This window comes from Cheilinus undulatus, linkage group 12 (assembly GCF_018320785.1).
Source record: "Cheilinus undulatus linkage group 12, ASM1832078v1, whole genome shotgun sequence".
Classification (NCBI taxonomy): Eukaryota; Metazoa; Chordata; class Actinopteri; order Labriformes; family Labridae; genus Cheilinus; species Cheilinus undulatus.
The window spans coordinates 30889520-30910761 of record NC_054876.1 but is presented as its reverse complement, the minus strand read 5'-3'; the positions used below and the strand labels follow the sequence as shown (position 1 = coordinate 30910761).

Here is a 21242-nt window from a genome sequence, read left to right as displayed (position 1 = left end):
TAGGGCCTCCCATTGTGGTGGTTTAGATAAGGAAAGAAAGACGGGGAATGCATCATTACGTCTTACCGTCATCCATATCCTCCAAGATGTTGACTTTGGTGGTTGGGTAGTGCATCCCCAGACGACCCCCAACAGGTAGGGACAAAGTGACATTGAAGCTCTCCTCTCCCTCATACAGAGAGTCGTCGATGACCACCACGCGGCAGTGCTTCTCTCTCTCACCCTTGTCGAAGCGAAGGATGCTGCCGTGCTCCTCTGGACGGGAAATGTAGTCCGAATAAGACAGGACAGTGGTTGGAATGGTCCCAGTAGCTGAACCTACAGAGGGAGAATCATCATAAGACTTTAAAAAGGGAAACTCAACTCTGAAATATAGCAATCCTTTAAAGTGACTTCCATCCAGATGGAGTTTTGTCATTTTGTACTTTTTGCTGATTACAGCTTTTTTCTACAGTATCAGATGAGGACAAGCAAGTGATCAGTTTCTGGTTCATGTTTTTCAGCAACAACTCCACTTTATTTCTGTAAAATAAAATCCAGAGTTAATGACGCCATTAGAGGTGCTAACATTTGACCTTTAATTACTAAAAGCCCATCACGTGAGTCAGTTGCTTACTTTTAATGTCAGAACACAATGGGATCAGAACGCCCCCACAGGTTTACACACAATCAAACCTGCGGTGAATCAACAACAGACTTCTGACATTTAACAGTGGAGCCCTCATTAGGCTAACAAATGCAGGAATTTTGCCTTCATGTTTTGTTTAAATGTATTCACTGACATTTAACAGTATGAGGAGAAAACAAAGGCACAGATTTGTAACCACTGATACTCAAAAACTGTAAACAAAAACTTGGAAAAAAGGCACAGGGTAAATACTAACAGTGCTGCCACTTAACTTATGTTGATACTACTTTAAGTCCCAATCTGAGGTGGACCTGATGTGCTCTGGAGCTTTCTGTGTCTGTATTTTACACAAACATGATTGACACTTCTCCATATCCTTGAATGGATTTTTGTACAATCTTACTCTAACAGTAATGATTTCCTGTTTAGATACAGCCCTGCTTTTTTTAAAAAGAAAATATGGAACTTCGGATAGACTGAAGATCATAACCCGAACTTAACCATGAAAAAAGGAGCTTGCTATATATTGTAAAGGGCATAAGTGAACAGCAGAAAGGAAATGTTTGATGACTCAAGGTGAAAATGTCTTTTAACTTGTCCACTGAGCTGTCTGTGAGTCTTTCAAAGTAAAATGAGGCATTCAGATGCAGGGTTGGACTAATTTTACACCACTGTAACTGCAGGGATACATTACAGTGGTGTAAGGCTGGCTCAGACTACACAAATTCAGACAGATTTTGGTGCAACTGACACACTGCAGCTCATCATCAAAACCTCAGACCCGATTATTAGCATCGGGAACAATGAACAGTTTTAGAGTGTGACTTAATGGTGCATCCAAGACACTCCATGACCACAATTCAGCAAGACTAGCATGGCAGAACTTTGACCTGACGACAGGAGTCCTGGGAGAAAAGAAGAGCATTTGCTCCTTATCTTTGCATCATCATTTACTATAGTCACCTTGTCTCCCTCCAGAGATTTATGAGTACCTACAGTGATTTTCTTGACATTTCATCATGGTCTGGGTTATTCTGGGTTTTTATTCGTTTATTCTTGGTCATTACTTTTAATCTGGAATTTTACATACCGAGGTATTATGATGTCTTTTTAACTTGACATGTTTTTGGGCTTTGTAATGTGTCAACCAGGATGATTATGATGTTGGGGTTATGTGTTCATGGGTTCTTCTGTTGTTGGGGTTTTGTTCTTCCTGTTGTGTTCTTTGCTTGTGTTTTGATGTTTTGTTTTAATTGTAATCCTGTTTACTGTCAAAGCACTTTGTAAACCTCTGTTTTTAAAAGGTGCTATACAAATAAAGTTATTATTATTATTATCATTATCACATTCACACCTCAAGTTCTATTTCTATTTCTATTTTTATTCATTGTTTGTTTTTTCTTCTTTTCAGAGCAAAAGAAACCACTAGAAACCACACACAGGGCTTCTGTTGAAGCTATGATTCACTCTCCTCAACCTACCTCCCCACAAACCACCTGTGAACTCACACATAGTTATGGAGACAGTGGTGGCGTCAGTGGGATCACACTTGTAATGTGGCCAAGCTGTTGGCCAAGATACTGTAGGTCGCATAGTCTGAAATGGTTCAGCCATGAATGACCAAAAAAAAGACATGTAGCCTGAGCCAGCCTTTATTCAAAGTGTACCAAAAATGACAATAAAGCATGCAATACTGCAAGAACGAGCAAATATTTTTATCGGGGGGGGGGTTACTTGTTAAGTATGATCTGTGGTGTAAAAGGTATGTTTAGTAGTAAGGTGGCCAGTAAAGCATTATACACACCCCAGTCATTTACCACCTTGCTACCTCAGCACTCAGGCTTGGGAGGAGAAGAGAGCAGGGGAAGATTGTCCACTCTTTAAGATAGATATAATGCCTGCATATCGCTGGTGTCAGGCCGAAGCCTCATATCTCCACTTCTCATGAAACATAAATCAGTGCTATTGGCCACCTGTTACATACGTGAGTGGGATTTACAAATTCTTAACCAATAAAAAGAGCCATATTATTTTTCAATGATGAGTTACTCAAAGTTATTTTTTTTACTTATTTATTATTCTATCCATTATTTTATCTCTTTAGTTTGGTTTTAACAGTCATTTTCTCATCTTCCTACTATGATTGATGGCATATCTGTCTGCCTGTCTCATCTAAGATGTACTGGTTCGAAACTGGTATGTACAGATTTTCTATGAAATCCAGTGATAGTCATATCAAGTGATGGAGCCTGGAAACAACTAGGCTTTGTTGGAATACTCCCACAAGAAAACGTATCTGGATGAGATGCTCCATGGTCCCCAATGAAAATAAGCTCTCTTTAAAGAATTTCTCTGTGCTCATATTAACAAGATATTACAGGGCATGTGTCACATGTTGCTGCTAGAATCATTCTTTGAGAAATCAAAGTTTATTTGCTGTTTTGTCAAATTCCTTGTTAAAGCTCCACAATAGTGTGTGCACTAAAACTTTGAAAAGAAGTCAAAAGGCACTGCTTTCATGCTCCCCTTTTGTGCTGTTGGCCTATCAGCGCACAGATGCAATAATCAATCTGTTATTCTGAACATTTAACATGGATCTATCAGAATCCATGTGGAATGTGGGCAGGATTGGACACACCTGCTTTGGGTGAGGGCAGGAGTAGATGGTACACACTGCAGGAGCAGGTGACAATGGTCAGAAATCCAGCAGGCAGGAGCGGGATTAAGAACAGAGGCCCATGCAGGGCTTCAGTTTTTTGGATAATTCTTCAAACTTGAGTCTATTAATTACTCGACTCATAAAGCTCCAGAGATGTGTTGATTATGGTGCCCCTTGTAGATAAGGTGTCACAATTATCTCTTTGCTTATCTTGTCCTGTACATGGCTAAGTACTTTCTTTAAATCACAAAAAAAATCTCACCCCTTTTATCTTAAATGAATCATGGACAATTTGAGATGTATCTCTAAAACTGAAAAATAAGAAATAGACACTTGCCCAGTGGCAAAGGCAAGGAGTATGAAAATAACCAAAAACTAATCTTCTTTCCAGTGTTTTTGCCTGCTTTGATGAGGTGATAAAGAGACACCAGGATTAATTTTAGCTTGTTTCATGACCGGCTAAAAACTCCTCACAGAAGCTTTCAAAAACAACATTCAGCGAGTGTTATGAGCAGCCTGACCATCAATGAGACAGGCAGGAGGGGTATGATGAGGCTAAGCGGGTGAGATGAGGTGAAAAAAGGCAAGTCCATACCCTGCTGTGTGTAGCAGACCACCATGAGCTCCTGGCTGATGTCTCCGCTGCGGTGCACCGGGATGAAAAGCTCCCCGACATCCTCCTCCACTGAGTGCATCTGCTCAGGAAAGAACACGGTCGACTCTGTGTGCAGGAGAAAAAGAGAACAAGCAGTGGGAGTCAGGAAAAGGAAAAGGGTAATGATATGTATAACAATCTGCAAAAATCCACATTAGGCCGTCAAGGATACAGGCTTTTGTTCTGCCTCTGCACAACCAACTCTAAAAAAAAAAAAAAAAGATCTATTGAAGTGGAGTTCCTGTGGTGTGTTTATTCATATTCAAAACTAACTCCATCACAGATTTTTTTTGGGGTGGGTTTAATGCAACCAGAGGTGCTCTTCAAAGAGACCCCCTCTGGAAGTTTCTCTCGCTGCCTGGTGTGTCACAGACAATTACACATTGAAGCTCCTGAGTGAATCAGCTGGGAGTTTTACACATCCACTCAGATATACACAGAGGGGTCAGCCAAACTCTCCTCTCTTTGTCTTTGAGGGGAGTTTGTGATTGAGAGAGAGACTGAGAGCCAGTGAGAGCATCATCTATCACAGAGGAGGACTTACAGGCATTACAGAAACAATAAATGTTGGAGCTGTTTTGCACAGACGCTGAGGGACCAATAAAAATATAAACAGAGTGGACTGAGCTTATTCGCAACCCATATCTCTGCAACCTTTTCCCCTCTTTCCCTGGTCCGTTTTTCAAGGAGTGCATGAATGATGGGAGCTTAAGGATACTTGTGGCTCGCTTGTGCAGCAAAAGCTTCCATTGAAATGGCGAACAAAAGGGCTGAAGTCTCAGAAAGCAACAGATCTGGCGATTCAACAACCGGAGTAAAAAGACATCCACACCTGAGATGATTCTTTGAGCCTGGAGTCATCAACATAAAACAATCTCACACACCACAGGGGGGTCAAACATTTCTCTCCTCTTACAGTAACCCTCCCTAAATCGTTCTCTCAATCTCCCCTCGCTTCCATTCCTTTTTTCTGTCACTGCCCACAATCTGTCACTCCCCAGGGGGCTACAGGGACTCATAGCAGGGGATTAGGGCCCACTGCTTACCTATTACAGACAAACGCTCCTGAATACGCACCGATACCTGGACTTTATTCTCACTCTCCGCACATCTGCACCTTTCCTTAAGCTTCTTTTCACATTTTCACCCCCTACTTTTCTCTTCTTGTGCACCTGGGATTTAAAAAAAGCAAATTTTTCAGCCAAGTTCACCTCCTGGAGGAAAGCCCGTGGAGTCATCTTAAAACATTCATAGTGAGGAAAAAAATGCACAAGCATTTACAGCAGGTGTTATGAAGTCAAAACCTGCACCTGATCTTGCTTTTACCCTGCCAACAAATAAAACAAAAATATAGCTCATAAATATTCTATGTATGATATTTCTAATGGTTTGTTTTGGTTATTAAGTTTACAGCTTGAAAAATTAGTTTCAGCCATCAGCTTAATGCATAAATATAATTTATAGAAAACATTACAACCTTAATGGACGAATAGTCAGTGGCAGTTGGTGTATTATTCTCTATGGGGGATGCAATTTCTCATAGATGGACTTTAATTCATTTGCGATCACATAATGGAAATGGCTATCAGTGGGCTAACAGAATGAGCTTCATGATTGTGTTGACTCAATCTATTTGACTAAGTGATAAGACATGTTTCCTTCAACTCACAGTATGCATATTTAGCCACCAGCAGGCTCTCAGACGAAAGAAAAACAAAAGAGATTGTGAGCTGCTAAGCTCCGCCCGCCTCTTCTGCTTACTGCTTTTTTTAATGAGGTCTCTATTTGATAAAAACTCCAAAAAGTGTATTTACCAAACAGTAATTCACCAGTTTGTTTTCATGGATGATTCTCAGTCACATTAGGTAGAAAAGCGGTTAAAAGTGACTTTCCTGGTTTGCGCCTCAAACCTTTATTCTGGGATTACTCACAAGGTGAACCAGGAAAACCCCTTTCAACAGCTTTTCTCCTAACTCGACACAGCAGATAGACTGTTTCATATATCCGCAGCATTAATATATTTCATATTCATCTGGGAAAGCTCCCATAGAAAGTGTTTGGGGAGGGCAGGACTTGAATTTTTTTTTTTTAAGCAATTGCAATACGCATGCTCCGCTGCCCTAGATTGTTAATAATGGTGAATAAAATAGATGACAAGGTCAGTCGGGAGACTGTAAACACATCTTTTCTGCCCAGACAAGCTTTTGGTGTGGCTCTATGCTCTTGTTTTTAAAAGACATGGGGTGCAGTTATAATTAAATCTACCAACAGGTACACATGAAGCTACCTTACCTTGAAATACTGGCATATTGGAAATTGGCAGAAATCCAACATCATGGATCCCTAGTGAGAAGTAATTATAACTACTTCTGTACAAAAATTCATAGGTGTACATTTAAGTTTAGAGAATTAAAATTAGTTTCTCAATATCTCTATAGTCTGCAGTGCTACAGATTTGTCACTGGTTAAAGTCAGTGGCCTGTGATGTTGCAAAGCTGCCCAGATTCCATGTCTGCCATCAAGCAGATCCATGCTGTAAAAAGTTTCATTTATTCCTGGTCTGAGACTGAATGAACCAACCAACCAGTGTTTTTTGACAGGAACAAGGCAGGAGATATGGGTGTGGTTTAACTGTACTGCAAGCCAGTAAACAATGGCTTACAGTGAAGAGATTAGCATGGATGTACATAGAGGAAATTTTATCAGAACTGAACAATATTTCTTCATTTAAAGAAGAGCAAAAAACACACTAAATCTTTCCTTGATGGATAAGATGTGTTGCTCAGGCTTAGGCACCCCCCTACACCCCTACCACTTTCCAACCTCAGCACAGCTTCAGTAGATTGGCTGTTAACAGGAGTGTGGTTCTGCTCGAGGTTTATGCCCATTAAAGGCAAGGTTTATCTTGCCAATGTAACAATGGTAAATAAAACTAGCGCTGAGCTCATGGTGATTAGCATTGGGTCTTTATGATAATACATCAAGGAGTACAGTCCATACCTACCCTCTTTGTGAAGTGTCTGAGATAACTTTGGTTATGGATTGGCGCTTTACAAACAAAGATCGACTGATTGAGTTCAATTACGCACCTGGCTCCACTGATAGTGAACAGCTACAATGTCTGACTGTTGAGCTTATATTACATATAGTTTACTTAACGGGGTGGCACATGTCTTTTACCTTTAATATTTTGACACTCTGATTGGCCTGTAATGAATGTGACAAAATGTTCATCCAATCACCTTTCTAGATTTTTTTTGCCTTGCCCTTTACAAATATGGTGTATAGACTATTCCAGATGGATAAGAAATATATAATGGATATGACTCAGTCTATCTGGCATGTTAGGTTAAGTGCCATAACACTAGTCTCTAGTTTACAGAATGGAAATAAATATAAGCACAAGCCCATTAAGAGAGAGCATATTTTTTTTCTTGTGACTATGAACCTCAGTTGCCACTGCAGGTTCAAATATATTATATGATGAAGGATTTACTTATCTTTGTTATTGTAAATCTAACTAAACCCTTGCTGAACCAGCAGCATTATACTGTATCTCCTTGTTTAGTGCAGCCTACACCTGTCTAACTGAGACAAAGCACTTAGAATACCATAAGGATGTGTATAACAGCATTGGCCATGAGATTTCACAGACAGAAACCAGCTCTTCATCACTTTGTGGAACAACCTTGCAGTTGGATAAGAGCTCTACTGATGTATAGCGTCCTGTCTGCAGAGGAAAAAAGAAAGATATCACTGAAAGTAGCAAGAAGGCAGCTACTGCTAGCAGCAAACAGTCGAACAGCAGGCTGCCACCTTCATCTTTAGTAAGCACTGTGCATGGATTATATATGAAAGAATGTCATAAAGTTTTGCAGGAGAAAAGCTAAGCTTTCACACTGTAATTAAACAGTTTGTGTGCTGAGCTCTAACAGCGGGTGAACCAGTGGCAAATCATGCCACAGGACAAGCACGCTTCTTTTTATTAATCAAAGCAGCACCATGCTAACCCACAGAAGGGTGTTAGAGTGCACGCTTTCTTACAACTACAACCAACAAAAACAACACTAAAGATAAGCTCCAGGCACTTAAACAGACAAACACAGTTTCCAAGCAGCCGTTAGGATGAACTCCACATATTATGCTGGATTTAATTTGGCTTTTGGTTAAGGCTTAGTGGTCCCCTCTCCTCCTCTCAACCTATTAGCCTAACTAACTCATCCTCATGGGGAGGCAATCTCCAGGCTAAAGCAGAAGACCAGATAGCCAGTTTTCATCATTAAAGGCAGAAGCTGGAGTACAACTAATGCAACAGGCATAGCTGAAGCTTCACAGGCCCATTATAGCACAGAGTGGCACATCTCTGTCACGTTAGACAAACCCCCTGAGACGACAGAAAACAAAACAGCCCCTGTCCTCCACACACACCATAATTAACCCACAGGGGAGGATAGATTGAGCAGGGAGGATGTGAGAGAGGGATCACAACATAGCGAAAGCGACCCAACGAGGAGACAAATGAAGTGGGAGAGAGAGGAGAGTGGCTGCTGTGTGGCACTGTAATGGAAGCTTCGGTGTTTCCATCTTTGTCGCACAGCTATAATTATTTTAAAAGTTGCACAGAGGATAGCGATAATGCATACGTGGGAAAAAAAATGGATTTAAAAGCTGCAGTAAAGTAAATCAAGCCGTGATGGAGGAGGGCAGACAGTTTGTCGCACTGCTCAATAATCCATTAACATTTCAATTTGCAGCCAACAACACAAAGAAAGTGGAGAATGAAAGTGGCAGATTAGAAGCTATTTAGAGAGTAAGCCTTACAGACCTCTTGGTGTAAAAGACAACTTCTGTACTTTTTAATGAGCGTTTGACCAATTATTAACTTTTCTACAGTAATATGAATAGTCTGGACGAGGGATCGACAACCTTAGGCCGGCGGAACGCAGGAAAACTTAACCAGTGGCGCACTTGGAACAAGTCTGCAATTCAGTTTTTTGGAAATACAGAAATGCCCCCTTTTCCACAGTTTGATATTTACCATCTTCTAATCAGTTATCCTGGTCTTTTTGTACTCATTCCTTACGCATGCCCATATGAGCTAACATCCTTGATATGTTTGTATTTCCCAACAACTCACTCAATAGCGATATTTCCTTTAGAAACTTGATTAAGTTCAGCCCTTTTTCAAATGATTCTTCTTCGTTGTGCTTTGCCACTTTGGGTTGAACTGTTGGCTTTATTGCTCAACACTGCCCAAATGATTTCCAATGGTCCTGCAACGTTTGGTTTTATCCATGAGCTTGGGGAGAACAAACGAAAAATGGACAAAATGAATACAGAGTGGGGACCAAAAGCTCTGTCTGTATCTGTGCAGATACAGAGCATAAATGAGCCTTTAGGCAGTTATGGTTAAATTTGACGTAACTGAAACTGGACAAATAAATAAGCAATTAAACTCAGTTTCCATTCTTCTTATTGTTGTATTGGATTTTATGAAATAAAACATCATCAGTGCTTTAGTCAAGTGTTCAAGTGTTTAGTAAAACATTTCTCATGCATGGCATTGGTCACAACTTAACATATACTAAGATTCATAAAGCGCAAGTTTAAAGGTGCAGTGTGTAATATTTAGCCTAGTAGCATTTAGCTGAACAAACTTGGTAAAATAAAGGTAAAACAAAGCAAAACATTGCAATTTGTCCAAGGGGTCACACCTCTACTTTTTATATCAAAGTTGCTTGGAGTGTTCTTTTGTCTCCATGGTGTTATGGTAGCCAGGAATACTGATTGGACACAGGTGTCTTTATACCACAATCAATGGAGAAACATTCACTGCCCTCAGGCAATCCCCATTTCACCAACTGTTAGGTCCCTTATTTATCTATTCATTTATTGTTTATTATTTTTTATGTATTTTTATCTAATTAACATTACTTTGTAGAAATCTGCTCTCACATTGACATTAAAGAGGTTTTTTGTCAGAAAAACCTACTTATAATGATCATGATTAATAAAAAATCAATAAAAGGTAAAAACATTTTTTAGGCACTGATGTAATCATTTGGTTTAAACTGGCTACATAAAGCACTACAGGATTTTAAGCCCCATTTGAGACAAGATTTACCTTCACCGACAGTCATGGGGGCGAATCCAAGTTTGATATTTGCAATTCTAGATCTGAGTGCCTCTGACAGAGCACTCACAACAACCAATGAAAGCGAGCAGACGAGGTGGCATCACCAGCTGGATCATACCCACTTTTCGTACTTTGTACTTTTCCAGTGATCTGACAATCCAGCTGAGTTGTCTGGTGTGTACGTTCACAGGATTAAAGATGAAAAATCATCTAGTGTGTGACGGGACTTAGTAGCTACATGAGATATTGAAAGGGGCCATAAAATGTTGAGGTTTTTTTTAAATAATAGGTTAACTTACATGATGTTGGTTACATTTGCTCCTCAAAGTGCAGCTGTCAATGCTGCTCAGGGCTGAAGGAGATTCCCTAACAGCTTTAAATTTGGATAAATGAATTTTAAAAAAATCACAGAGTTTTATAATTCCTCTATTTCGTTAAATTTGGGAACAGTCAAAATTTTCTCCATACATGATGAAAATGTGAGAAAATGATGAAAAATGCACCATCCACATCCCTAATTGTCTCCTGGCTGTCAAGTCAAATCCCTATCTCTATTCCTTACCTGAGGCCATATTTAGCAGGACTGGAGATCAGATCTACAGTCGGCTTGTTGATATTGACATCTTCATTCTGTGTGCCAAGTTGACTGATGCATCACATGACAAATGTCTTCAGCAGCAAAGGACTGCCTATATTTTGTTCTGTGCTTTATTCCAGGAATACTTGAGTGGCAGGTGGGATTTTGTGTGGTGAGCATTAACAGTGTCAGAAACTTCACTGTAGCTGCTGTCATCATATTTGTGTACTGAGGTGGGAAAAGCAAACACTTCTGCTTTGGGTGTAAAAAAAAAAAAGTCACTATATTTTATATGCTGGGCCTGTTGCTTGTTTCCTGCATCATCCTGTATTCAGTGCTCTCCTGCTAGCTATAGCTTTCTGCTGGAGCTGTCAGTCGAGGTATCAGCTGTTCTTATCAGCTTGACAGATTTATCCATTTGCATTATGACATACCCTACATGTCTTCTAACTTAGCAAAATATACATCCATAAAATCTCCCTGCAGAGTCTAAGCATCGGAGATTTTCTGACAAGCCTTAATTATCACATCATCTGATACAATAAATATTTATCTTAGACCCATTCACTTGTCCCTGTTGATGTAAAAACTCAACCATCTTGAATTTCAATCCCTTTAATAGTTTGTCCATAGAGACTGCTTGATTTTCGGTTATCATTCATAAATATTAAGTGGCACCAAGCTAAATAAATGACCTATTTTAAGAGAGAAAAAGAAGAAGAAATGATGTCTTTGCTCTGTATGTTTCATACTTATCTGAGATGGCACACAGTCTCAAATCAAGTTTAACTTCTGAACTCTTTTAAGGAAACTTTGGCAATTAACTGTCAGAGCTGAAATCTAACACCCTGTGGAGCCAAACATAACTATCATATAGACTGCAGGGAAGCTTCGAGGATATATTATGCTCATTTCAAGCTTTATGTTCTCCCTCAGTAAAACCTACTGTGTGGAGTAGATTTGCAGGATTTAAAAGTCACAAAAATCTAATTATCTCACACTAGTGTCTGTAAAAATCCTCCATTCACTCCTTATTCTGCCACAGCCAATTTCAGAACCTACAAGCCCACTTTCCTCTGATTGGTCAGCTCCCTGCACAGCAAAAACTGGAATGTTGAATAAGGAGTTGTTTTTAACTCTCAAAGTGTAATTCAAAGTCTGTTCAGAGTAAATGGCTTTCAGTGTTGAAGTTATCTTTTCTTTCTGATGTTTTTAGATGTTTAGCTGATTTTAGATTTTGCCTGTTGTACAGTGATCACTGTTGGGATTTCTTTGCTCCTGTTGAATTGTGAATTATTATTTTTAATGTTAAACACTTCTGCACCATGAGTGTAGTTTCTACTAAGTTGGTCACTTTCTGACTGTGGGAGTGGGTGGTCTCCGACTCCATAAACAGGGTAGTGCAGGCATGCAACTCAGGGCCCTATGGCAATATATTTATATTATGATTTTAAATTGGCATAGTGTAAATAATTTAATTAAAAATACATCCGACTTACAACCAATTTGGAGGAAATAACACAGTATTTTGTTAAAAGAACACTTTAAGATGTAACCACCACTGAGTGTTAAAAAATAACACTTTAAGATATCTAAAAAAAAAAAAAACACTTTCTAAAGTGTTCATTTGACTCAGAACCCAGAATTATGTAAACTCAGGAAAGGTGTATAAAGCAGGTTTAATTTAGCCGGCATGAAAGAGACAAGTACTAGTAGTGGCACCAGATTCAGGCAAGAGAACAAACGATAGGACTCAAAGTTAAGACTTAAATGTCAAGACTTTTTAATGACTAAAACTGGGTGAAAAATGGGGTCTCGGGGGCACTGAGTATTAAAAAAATACTAAAACCCAGTTAAAAAAAAAATACATCTAATAAAGCAGAGTAAACAGGCTTCTTACAGGAAAAAGCTTGTTCCCCATAAAAACATTCTTACGAGGCTAAAAAAGCCTGTACAGCTCTGTAAGCTGCATAAGCTACATAGAAAACAGCTAGCTAAAACTGAGCTCACAAAGCAGCTGCATAAGCTACATAGGTACGCTCTCTATCAGCTACATTAGCCTCAGCTACATTTGCTAAAGCTGACATTCTCAAAGTTAAATTAGCTACATAAATGCATCTATCTAGCATAGCGATGCTAACTTTCACCAAAGCTAAAGCGAGCCACTGTTTGTGTAATCACTTCTAAAACAGGTACAAAATTTAACCCCTGATTAGACCGCTGACCTTTCCCTCTGTTTTATTCATGAAATATAGCTTAGTCTATAACGTTTGCAATATGGTTATTTCATGAATGCAACTGCAACACTTTGTTTATGAATAACGCTTAATTAAATAAAAAAAAACAAAACAACCTAAAACACTATACCGGCAAATTACGGCACTTCTGTTCTGAAATAGACGGCGTCTCAGATGAATAGTCCGTAAGAGTGTCTGTAAGAGATGAGCGGTCTGCCGCCAGACTGTTTGAAAATATATGCCACAGATTGGTTTTTGCAACACTGTCATTAATGGTTTAAACGCATGTGTTGTGTTGTAGTGCATACACGAGGCATAGGTGATGCCACTGTTAGCATAGCAGACAACAGCTCAACAACGTCACCCATTTGTGTTTGTAATAAACATGAAGCGCAGTAATGAGCTACAATGTGTTCTCTCCTCTTCAGGTTTAATGTAAATGACAAACAGCAAGTGTGCTCGCTTTGCAAAACGTCTATGTCGGCCTGTCTGGAGTTTTAACACAAGCACTGTACTGTAATGGATCAACTAAGTTTCACTTGAGCCCATTGCTACAGCAATTCATCTTGTAACAGCTTAAACAACCGTTAATAGGTGTGTTTTTACTTATGACTTGCTTGTTTAAAGCCCTAGATGAGTAAAAGAAGTGGGCTGTGGTGATAAACGAGGACGGAGAAGCAGCTGTAAACACAGTTGCTCTGTACACTCGCTGGCACCTCTGCTAGAGCTAAGTTAAATCAAAACACCAAGATTTCAACCTGAGCTGATCAACCTTCCGACTAAATCCCCATGTATCCGGGGTTTTATTGAACAAAGTGGTCAGAGGTTCTAGTAACTTTAAAAAGAAGCTACAGAATTGAAAGAATGATGTATTAGAGTAAAGACATGTCTGTTCTTGTCTTATATCACTGCATTATTGGGCGTATTCACAGTATGAGCAAGTTTAAGAGACCCTGCTGTTATGAAGCAGCTTCCTAACACACATGAGGATCACGCTGGTTACATGATTTAAATACTACCACCCCTTTCCTCTTACTTATGTTGAATTTTCCTGAATATTCCAGGCTGTTTTGACACATTGCCTCAACCAGACTTCTGGAAATGTTACTAGTGGGCTGCCAGGAAAAAGTCTGAATTATGTTGGTGTAAAAAAATGTAGTAGTATACTCTGTTGCATTGCATTACTTGTTGCATTGCATTACAGTACTGACCATCATTAGGATCCAGGATCTCAACTGTTGCCGTAGCAGGAAACTCCATCACCCCCATCACTGGCTCTGACAGCAAAATCTGGAAGGTCTCAGCCTGCTCATACTTCCCATCAGTCAGGATCCGAACCCTCCATGTGGCCGTGGTCTGCCCAGGGTTAAACTGGACCTGCCTCTGGGATTTGCCCTTGAAATCCTCATCTGTCTTTGCACTGCCGTCTTGGGTGCCAATTCCTGGAAGATACAGAACGTGACAGACAGTTTAGATAAAGAGGAAGTAAAAGGCCAGACCGACAGGTAGACAAAACAAAGAAAGCGACCATGAAAGTGTGACAGATAGGAAAGAGAAGCAGATGAAAAACAGATTAGATATTCACACCCTTTAATGTTGCTCGGAAAGTGGTGAGAAAAGGAGCGTCTGGTCTATTTTTCTTCACTGATCACTTGCAGTGCCTCAGGAATGTGTGAAATGAAATTGTGACTGAAGCATTTAAATAAGCAGATTCCACCTTACTGAGATGGATTAGCTACCATGATTATTTCCCAAAGATCGATTATGCATGTGAGTGTCACCTCCATTTCTCTCCTAATGTCTCTCATTTCATTAATAGCAGCTCTTTCATGTGATTCCTCCTCACAAAGATCCATCTAGCATTCGTGCTTGTCGATGCACTTTCCTTAAAGTAGAAGAGCTTACTGGCACTACTGGGTTTCACATCAAAAGCACATCAATAAAATCCAGGTGGCATTACCCATACAAAGATGTATTACACTCAGAAACAGGCTGTTTATTCCCTTTGTCTACATTCACAGCTCCTCATGAGAGCAAGGTGAGCAGAGTCAGGCTGATGATGCATGCGCCTGCAAATACAAAGGATTTGTTTTCTTTTTTTTCCTGCACAAAGCTCGCACAAACACAGATAGAAGGTGGAAAACATATGCAGATGAGACTGGATGCATTAGATCATGCATACCTACTGTACCAACTAGGAGCAGGGCATTGTATGCAAAATTTAAGCAGCTGTGCTCATTCATTACAATGTACATGTGAGGACCTTTGGTGATCAGTTCATTCACTAATCTAGAGATAGTGTGGAAGATGTAACTTTGGAGGCCTCTACACAGTCTGGGTATTATTAAGCAAAGCTAACAGCAATTCTACGTAAAAGAATTCAGCTACAACAAATTATTTGCTTGATGCTTATCTATATTTTATTTAGAAGGGTATGGCATTAATGTGAGCATGATAAGTATGTGACTGGAGCTTCATGGAATGGGTTTTCATGGCCAAGCAGCCACATGCACAAAGCCCAATGGAGTGATGTAAAGTACAGAGACAGTGGACTGTGGAGCAGTAGAAACATGTTCTGTGGAGAAATGGTATGGGGCTGTTTTTCAGGGTTTGGGCTAGGCCCCTTAACTTCAGTAAAGGTCAATCTAAATGCCTTAGCATACCAAGACATTTTGGACAATGCTATGCTTCCAACTTTGTGCACAAAGCAAGGACCATGTGGTTTGATGGAGGAACTTGACTGGCCCGCACAGAACCCTGATCTCAACCCCATGGAGCACCTTTAGGATGCGCTAGAATGGAGACTGTGAGACAGATCTTCCTGTCAAACAAAAGTGCCTGACCTCACAAATGCTCTGTAGGATGAATGGGCATAAATTCCAACAAAAACACACCAAAATCTTGTGGAAAGCTTTCCAAGAAGAGTGGAGGCTGTTTTAGCTGCATAGTGGGCCAACTCTATATTAAAGTACATGTATTTTATTACAATGTCATTACAAACCCTGTTTGTGTAATGGTCAGGTGGCCAAATACTTTTGTCCATTTAGTGTAGCACATGACTGTGGTTCAGTTGTAGCTAGGGCTCTCAACCAAACAGGGGTCATTAACTTCATTCACACAGGGGCCAGCTTTTTTCTTGACAGACACTGTGGGGGCCGTCATTGAAATAAACTATACTAAAATCAGTATTTTGGTTGAATCAACATATTCTTGTAAATATGCATTTTTTTCATTAAAAATGAATGGAACTTTAAGCTTTTAACATTGAGGCAATATACTTATCACCTCTTATATACTTATCACCTACAGTATACTGAAGTCAGCCACAAGAGAGCGATTGAGATATTTTAGCTATATATTTCTGAAACCATCCTGATCACTGAGTTTGATGCTAATAAGTTGTGTCGTGATTGGTCAGATACACATGCAGGAAACAGATATTTGATGTAGATTCACAGAAAGGAAAATTGCACTCTCAAAGAGCCTTAAAGAATGCAGCTTTGATCAAAGCAGGAATTAGATTTTTTTTCCATACAAAATTGCAGAAATACAATACCTATTTGCTTTTTGTTTGAAATGTTAAGTTGAAGGTTTTATTTAAGCATAAGAAAAGAAGTTAAAAAATCACATGCCATATTTATTCCTTCTCAATTATTAAAATATCCTCTGGGGGCCGGGTGGGAAGCCATGGAGAGGCCTGATGTGGCCCCCGGGCCTCCAGTTGATGATAACTGGTACATAATAGCCTGTATAAAATATGTGTAAAAGGGATTAGTTTACGCTGATGGCCACTTCACATAGCAGCTTTTGCCATCAGAGTGTGAATGTGATGTGAATGTCTGAGAAAGACCTGAAGTGTAAAAAGCACCTTGGGTAGTCAGACAACTGGAAAAGTGCTTTAAAGCTATAATAATGCGATTTAAAAATGCATCCTGTGTATTGCCTGGAATACTGCATGGCAGCACTTGTGTCTGATCGGACTTTAGACATTTTATAGCGCTTACTTATGTTGTTCCTCTCTGTTTAGATCCTTGCTTGTGCTGTACTTAATCTCACATCCACATCTCTTAACAAAATCATCTGTTGAAAGAATATAATATTTATAACAATAATAACAAGTAACTTCTTCTTTACCACAGCCACATATACATTTTTACATGAATATAGGAATATACATACAGGACTCCGGTCCAATAAGGTTTCAGTGTATTCTTGCATACAGTACATTTGGTAACTAATCAATTGTACACTAAAAGTCCGGCAAATCCTTCTGTCTCAACTTGTTGTTTGCACTAGTTCTAGACAAATGTCCAGATAAATGAGATGATTCATGAGAACCTTTGCTAACCATGATACTATAATATAAAAGCTAGTAACTGTCTTGACTTTAGCCTGCAGCTTATTAAACACACCACATTTATTAATTTCATTTTTTTCATATCCAGACTTCTTCTTATTCTTTTCTCACCAGTAAAAGAAGATGATGCTCTTTCTCTCTGCTGCTACAGTGATAGAAGTCATAAAATATCCTCCTCTCACAAGGCTGCTGCAAGGCTTTCTGAGAAATGTACAGTGTTACTAATGGAAGTTCAGCCAGAACAACTTTTGGTTCATTTGCTGAGTGGTCCTGTCAGTTTAACCTGGGTCAAGTGTTCTTATCTAGGGTTGTACAATCCTGGGTGGCAAAAGTGGATACAAGAAGAAGTGAATTAATCAATAGCACCTTATTGTGAAATAGCTGCATCCTTAAAAGTCATGTTCTGTGTAACAGTTGCTGTTCAAAATAAGGAAATGTGTTCATAAAACCTTAAGGTGAGTGTTAAAAAAAAACCTTCAAATTCACTCCCTCTTCACAAAATCTACCTTCTCTAGAAGAACAAAATGTACTCTTCAATATTTGTGGCAATTTTCTATTAAAGTTTTTCAGTTTCTCTTGTAGAAATATAAAATTCAGCTAGGCTGTGATGTTACAGAGGGTCACCAGGGTCCAAAGAAAACAGACGTTATTGCTGCTCTGTTTTTAAAAGGACAAACTGTGGAGTGAGAGAGTTCACTGTTCGTACTTTCAATGAGGAAGACTAAAGAAGATGGTCAACCATGTTGCCAGATAAAATCCTACAACCATCGACTCTTATCTAATGACTGTACACTCTGAGAACAAATGCCTGTTTTCAGGAGTTAGAAGGTGTTTCGGAGGAAAAAAAAAAACTAAAAAATACTAACCCGCTGTTACCAAGATATGTGAGTGCTGATTATTATATAAATTATAAATTATGTTGTATTATAACAATACAGAACATGGAAACAGATAGAAGTGTGGGCTGGAAAAAAGAACAAAAGAAAAAGAGTTAATCAGGTTGTGGGTTGCCAGTTCACAGGTACAGAGATGTTGAAAAATTATCTACTGTAGTTGTGGATTGTAATAGGATTCATATATGATCTGGCAACTTTGGTATCCTCAGCCAAAAACACAACCGATATGGCTGCGTTCTGCACCTGATAAAATGCATCAGGAATTCAACAATGTCTGGAAGGAATAACAAACAGACTTGATTTTTGTTCTCAAAAATCCGATGTCTACACAAACATCGTTGATGGAAAAAAAACATGTATAACAATTACAAATATAGAAGGCAAATGAAAATCATAAATGTGGATTTAAATTGATTAAAATAAGGAGAAACCCAGGGAAAATAGGAGTGTTTGCAGGTATGCTGTAATTCAGTTGAATTACAGTTTAATTCAGAAGTTGAATATGGCAAGAGCAATCATAACTGCCTCTTTGTTTATTTTGTAGTCATAATCCAAAAACTTGCTCATCAAGTAATATGCTCCACTAAAATTCAAACGCCATTGTAAATTAGTTAACATGGTCTGAAGTTAGAATAAAACACCAGCTGAGCAGTGAAAGATCCTCTCATTCATGTGCTGATTTACGAGTTTGTTAACTCCTGTATTTTGTGAGCGGTGTCAGACATTTGATAAATATGCACATCTGCCAAAATGCCAATTGAGCATGCGACCTCCTCACTGTTCCAAGGAAGTCCATGACTGTTTTTGTTCTTAGACTATCGTAGCTAGTAATGTTATAACAACTGCTAACTGATAGCATCGATATCCTCCTGTGGGAAAGACGTTGGCTAACAGCTAGCATTAGCCACATTCTGTTAACCAACGTTCTACGGTTACAGCGTGTAGTTGTTTTACCATTGCAGTGTGAAATTGGTTTACAGAATATATTTATTTGACTTTGGACTAGTCAGCTAAATGCAAGTGCAATTTGTGTTTAATGGGATGGGAAATTTTTTGCTTAGGAACATCCCTAGAGGTGCGCCAGTGTGAAACATCCATGTGACCTACAATTCACTTACGACTTTTATTAACGACTATTTATGACTAACAAGGCAACCCACGAGTCATTTTGCGAGTAGGTTAACAGGCTGACTAGGGAGTTGGATAAAATTGTACATGGCAGTGTTAACCTATGCAGCGGGTAAAGCAGGCTGCCATGTACAGTATTGGGGTAAAATGTTACAAAGCAATCTGAAAACATACATACTTTTTTCAGAACAAGCAGAATGCATTACTTTTGCAACTATAATTAATCTGTTATGAGTTACCCTTTTAAAAAGGGTTTCTATTTTCCCTTTATTAACACAGGACATCTGAAGACAGACAGGTAATATGGGGAGAGAGGGCTTGGGGGAGGACATGCACTTAACAGCACCAAGACTGGGATTCGATCCCCCGGTATTATTACATCACTACTGGGGATGTAATAATACACAAACATTCCACCATTGGTGTGTGCTTTGGATAATTTCCATTGTATCTCCTGTTCATAGATTTGAAAAAAAGGCCTCCACCAACAATAATGGCTTATACATTGAGTACCAAAATGAAACTGGCTGAAAAAATGAGGTGATAAAGAAAAGTCAGGATGTTTTTATCGATACTATCTCTTCATCCATTCTATCCTTATGATCAGTCAATTCACATCAAAAAAACTCACACGCACACAAAGATGTCTTCAACCTAGAGGAACTGTTGATCTTAAAAGGGTGGAGCTTCTTTGCTGGACCCCCTGGGGAGAGAAGGCACGCCTCGCCTTAGGTCATATTGAAGCTCCTTCCCTGCGGGTGGAAATATACCCACCAGAGGGCTTTTGATCTGTGTTCCTCAGAGCAACAGATCCTCATGTTTATGTTTCTGTATCAGTCACATATAGTCACAAAGTTTTGTTTCTAGGTGCAAACTTCCCTTTCTTTTCCTCTGTGCTGTGGTTTATCTCTCACTGGAAACAAATGCCATAATAAGCTGTGTTTGGCTGAGCGTAAGAAATGCACTTCATCCAACACTTTATGATTGCAGCTCCTTTTATGTTCATTATACATAAAGGTCATTTCACACCAAGAAAGCTAAACTGGAAATCTTTAGAAAAAAAAGTTCGAAGGGCGACGGTTTCTATTCTCTCTTGGCGATATTACATTATCCCCCCATCTACCAGCTTGGACACAATAATGAGGCTGGGGAAGATCCCACAGGAGATGATTAACCTGGCCAATGCAAACCTTGTTAACTATCCTCAATTTATCTCTCAGTGCAAGGACAGACCAGCGAAAAGGACAGCGCCAAGAGGGGGGAGGAAGAAAAAGAGTCTTCAAGGAATGAGCTAGGAATTATGCAAGGAGGGAAAAGAAGAAGAATGAGAATTCAATTCTATCTTGTTTCCCCATGGGGTCTGTCATATTAGAGCAGACAGGATAGAAAAGAGAGGGGAGAGGAAATGAAGAGGAATATGTGGAGAAGGAAGTCTTATGAGAGGAAGTTGAAAAATAGAAGACAAGAGTGAGAACAAACAGGGAACAAGAGAATTACTGGAGCAAGTGAGGAAGAAGAGAAGGTAGATGGATTAATTATGAGTGGGTGGAGGGAGAATATATGACACTGCCTATGGCGCACCCAGGGTTATAAGTCAGTGCGAGGGCATGATGAGGAGCCATGGCCTTGTGAATGCAGTATCTCAAGAACTCTTTGAGGGATTTTCTTCAAACTTTGCACAGATGTCTAGTCTGACTAAAGGTTAAACTGACTTTGATTTTGGAGGTAAAACATCAAGGTCATCAGGACTCATGTTTATTCCTTTGTTGTGACTTAATTTATAGTAAAATTAATTACAGAAAAAAAAGTATTTAAACTTGTATCAAAAGATATGTCAAGAGCTGTCCCAGAAATGCTTTAAGGCGGGTGTGACAATCTCAATCACAGCAGGGGCTGGATCCTGGATTCAGGTCTAACCTGAGAGCCTAAGAGGGTCACCTTTTTAACCAAAAACTGTCAACCTTATTTC

General features: G+C 39.3%; 1 protein-coding gene across 1 annotated transcript in view; it reads right to left on the bottom strand.

Annotated features, from left to right (window-relative positions):
• frem2a (FRAS1 related extracellular matrix 2a) overlaps positions 1 to 21242 on the bottom strand; it is a 119405-nt gene that overhangs the window by 46935 nt on the left and 51228 nt on the right. The window contains exons 5-7 of the mRNA XM_041800867.1: positions 14104 to 14334; positions 3883 to 4008; positions 67 to 318 (exon numbers count right to left, since the gene is read on the bottom strand). Coding sequence (XP_041656801.1) covers positions 67 to 318; positions 3883 to 4008; positions 14104 to 14334 — 609 coding nt within the window. The remainder of the gene's footprint in view (positions 1 to 66; positions 319 to 3882; positions 4009 to 14103; positions 14335 to 21242) is intronic.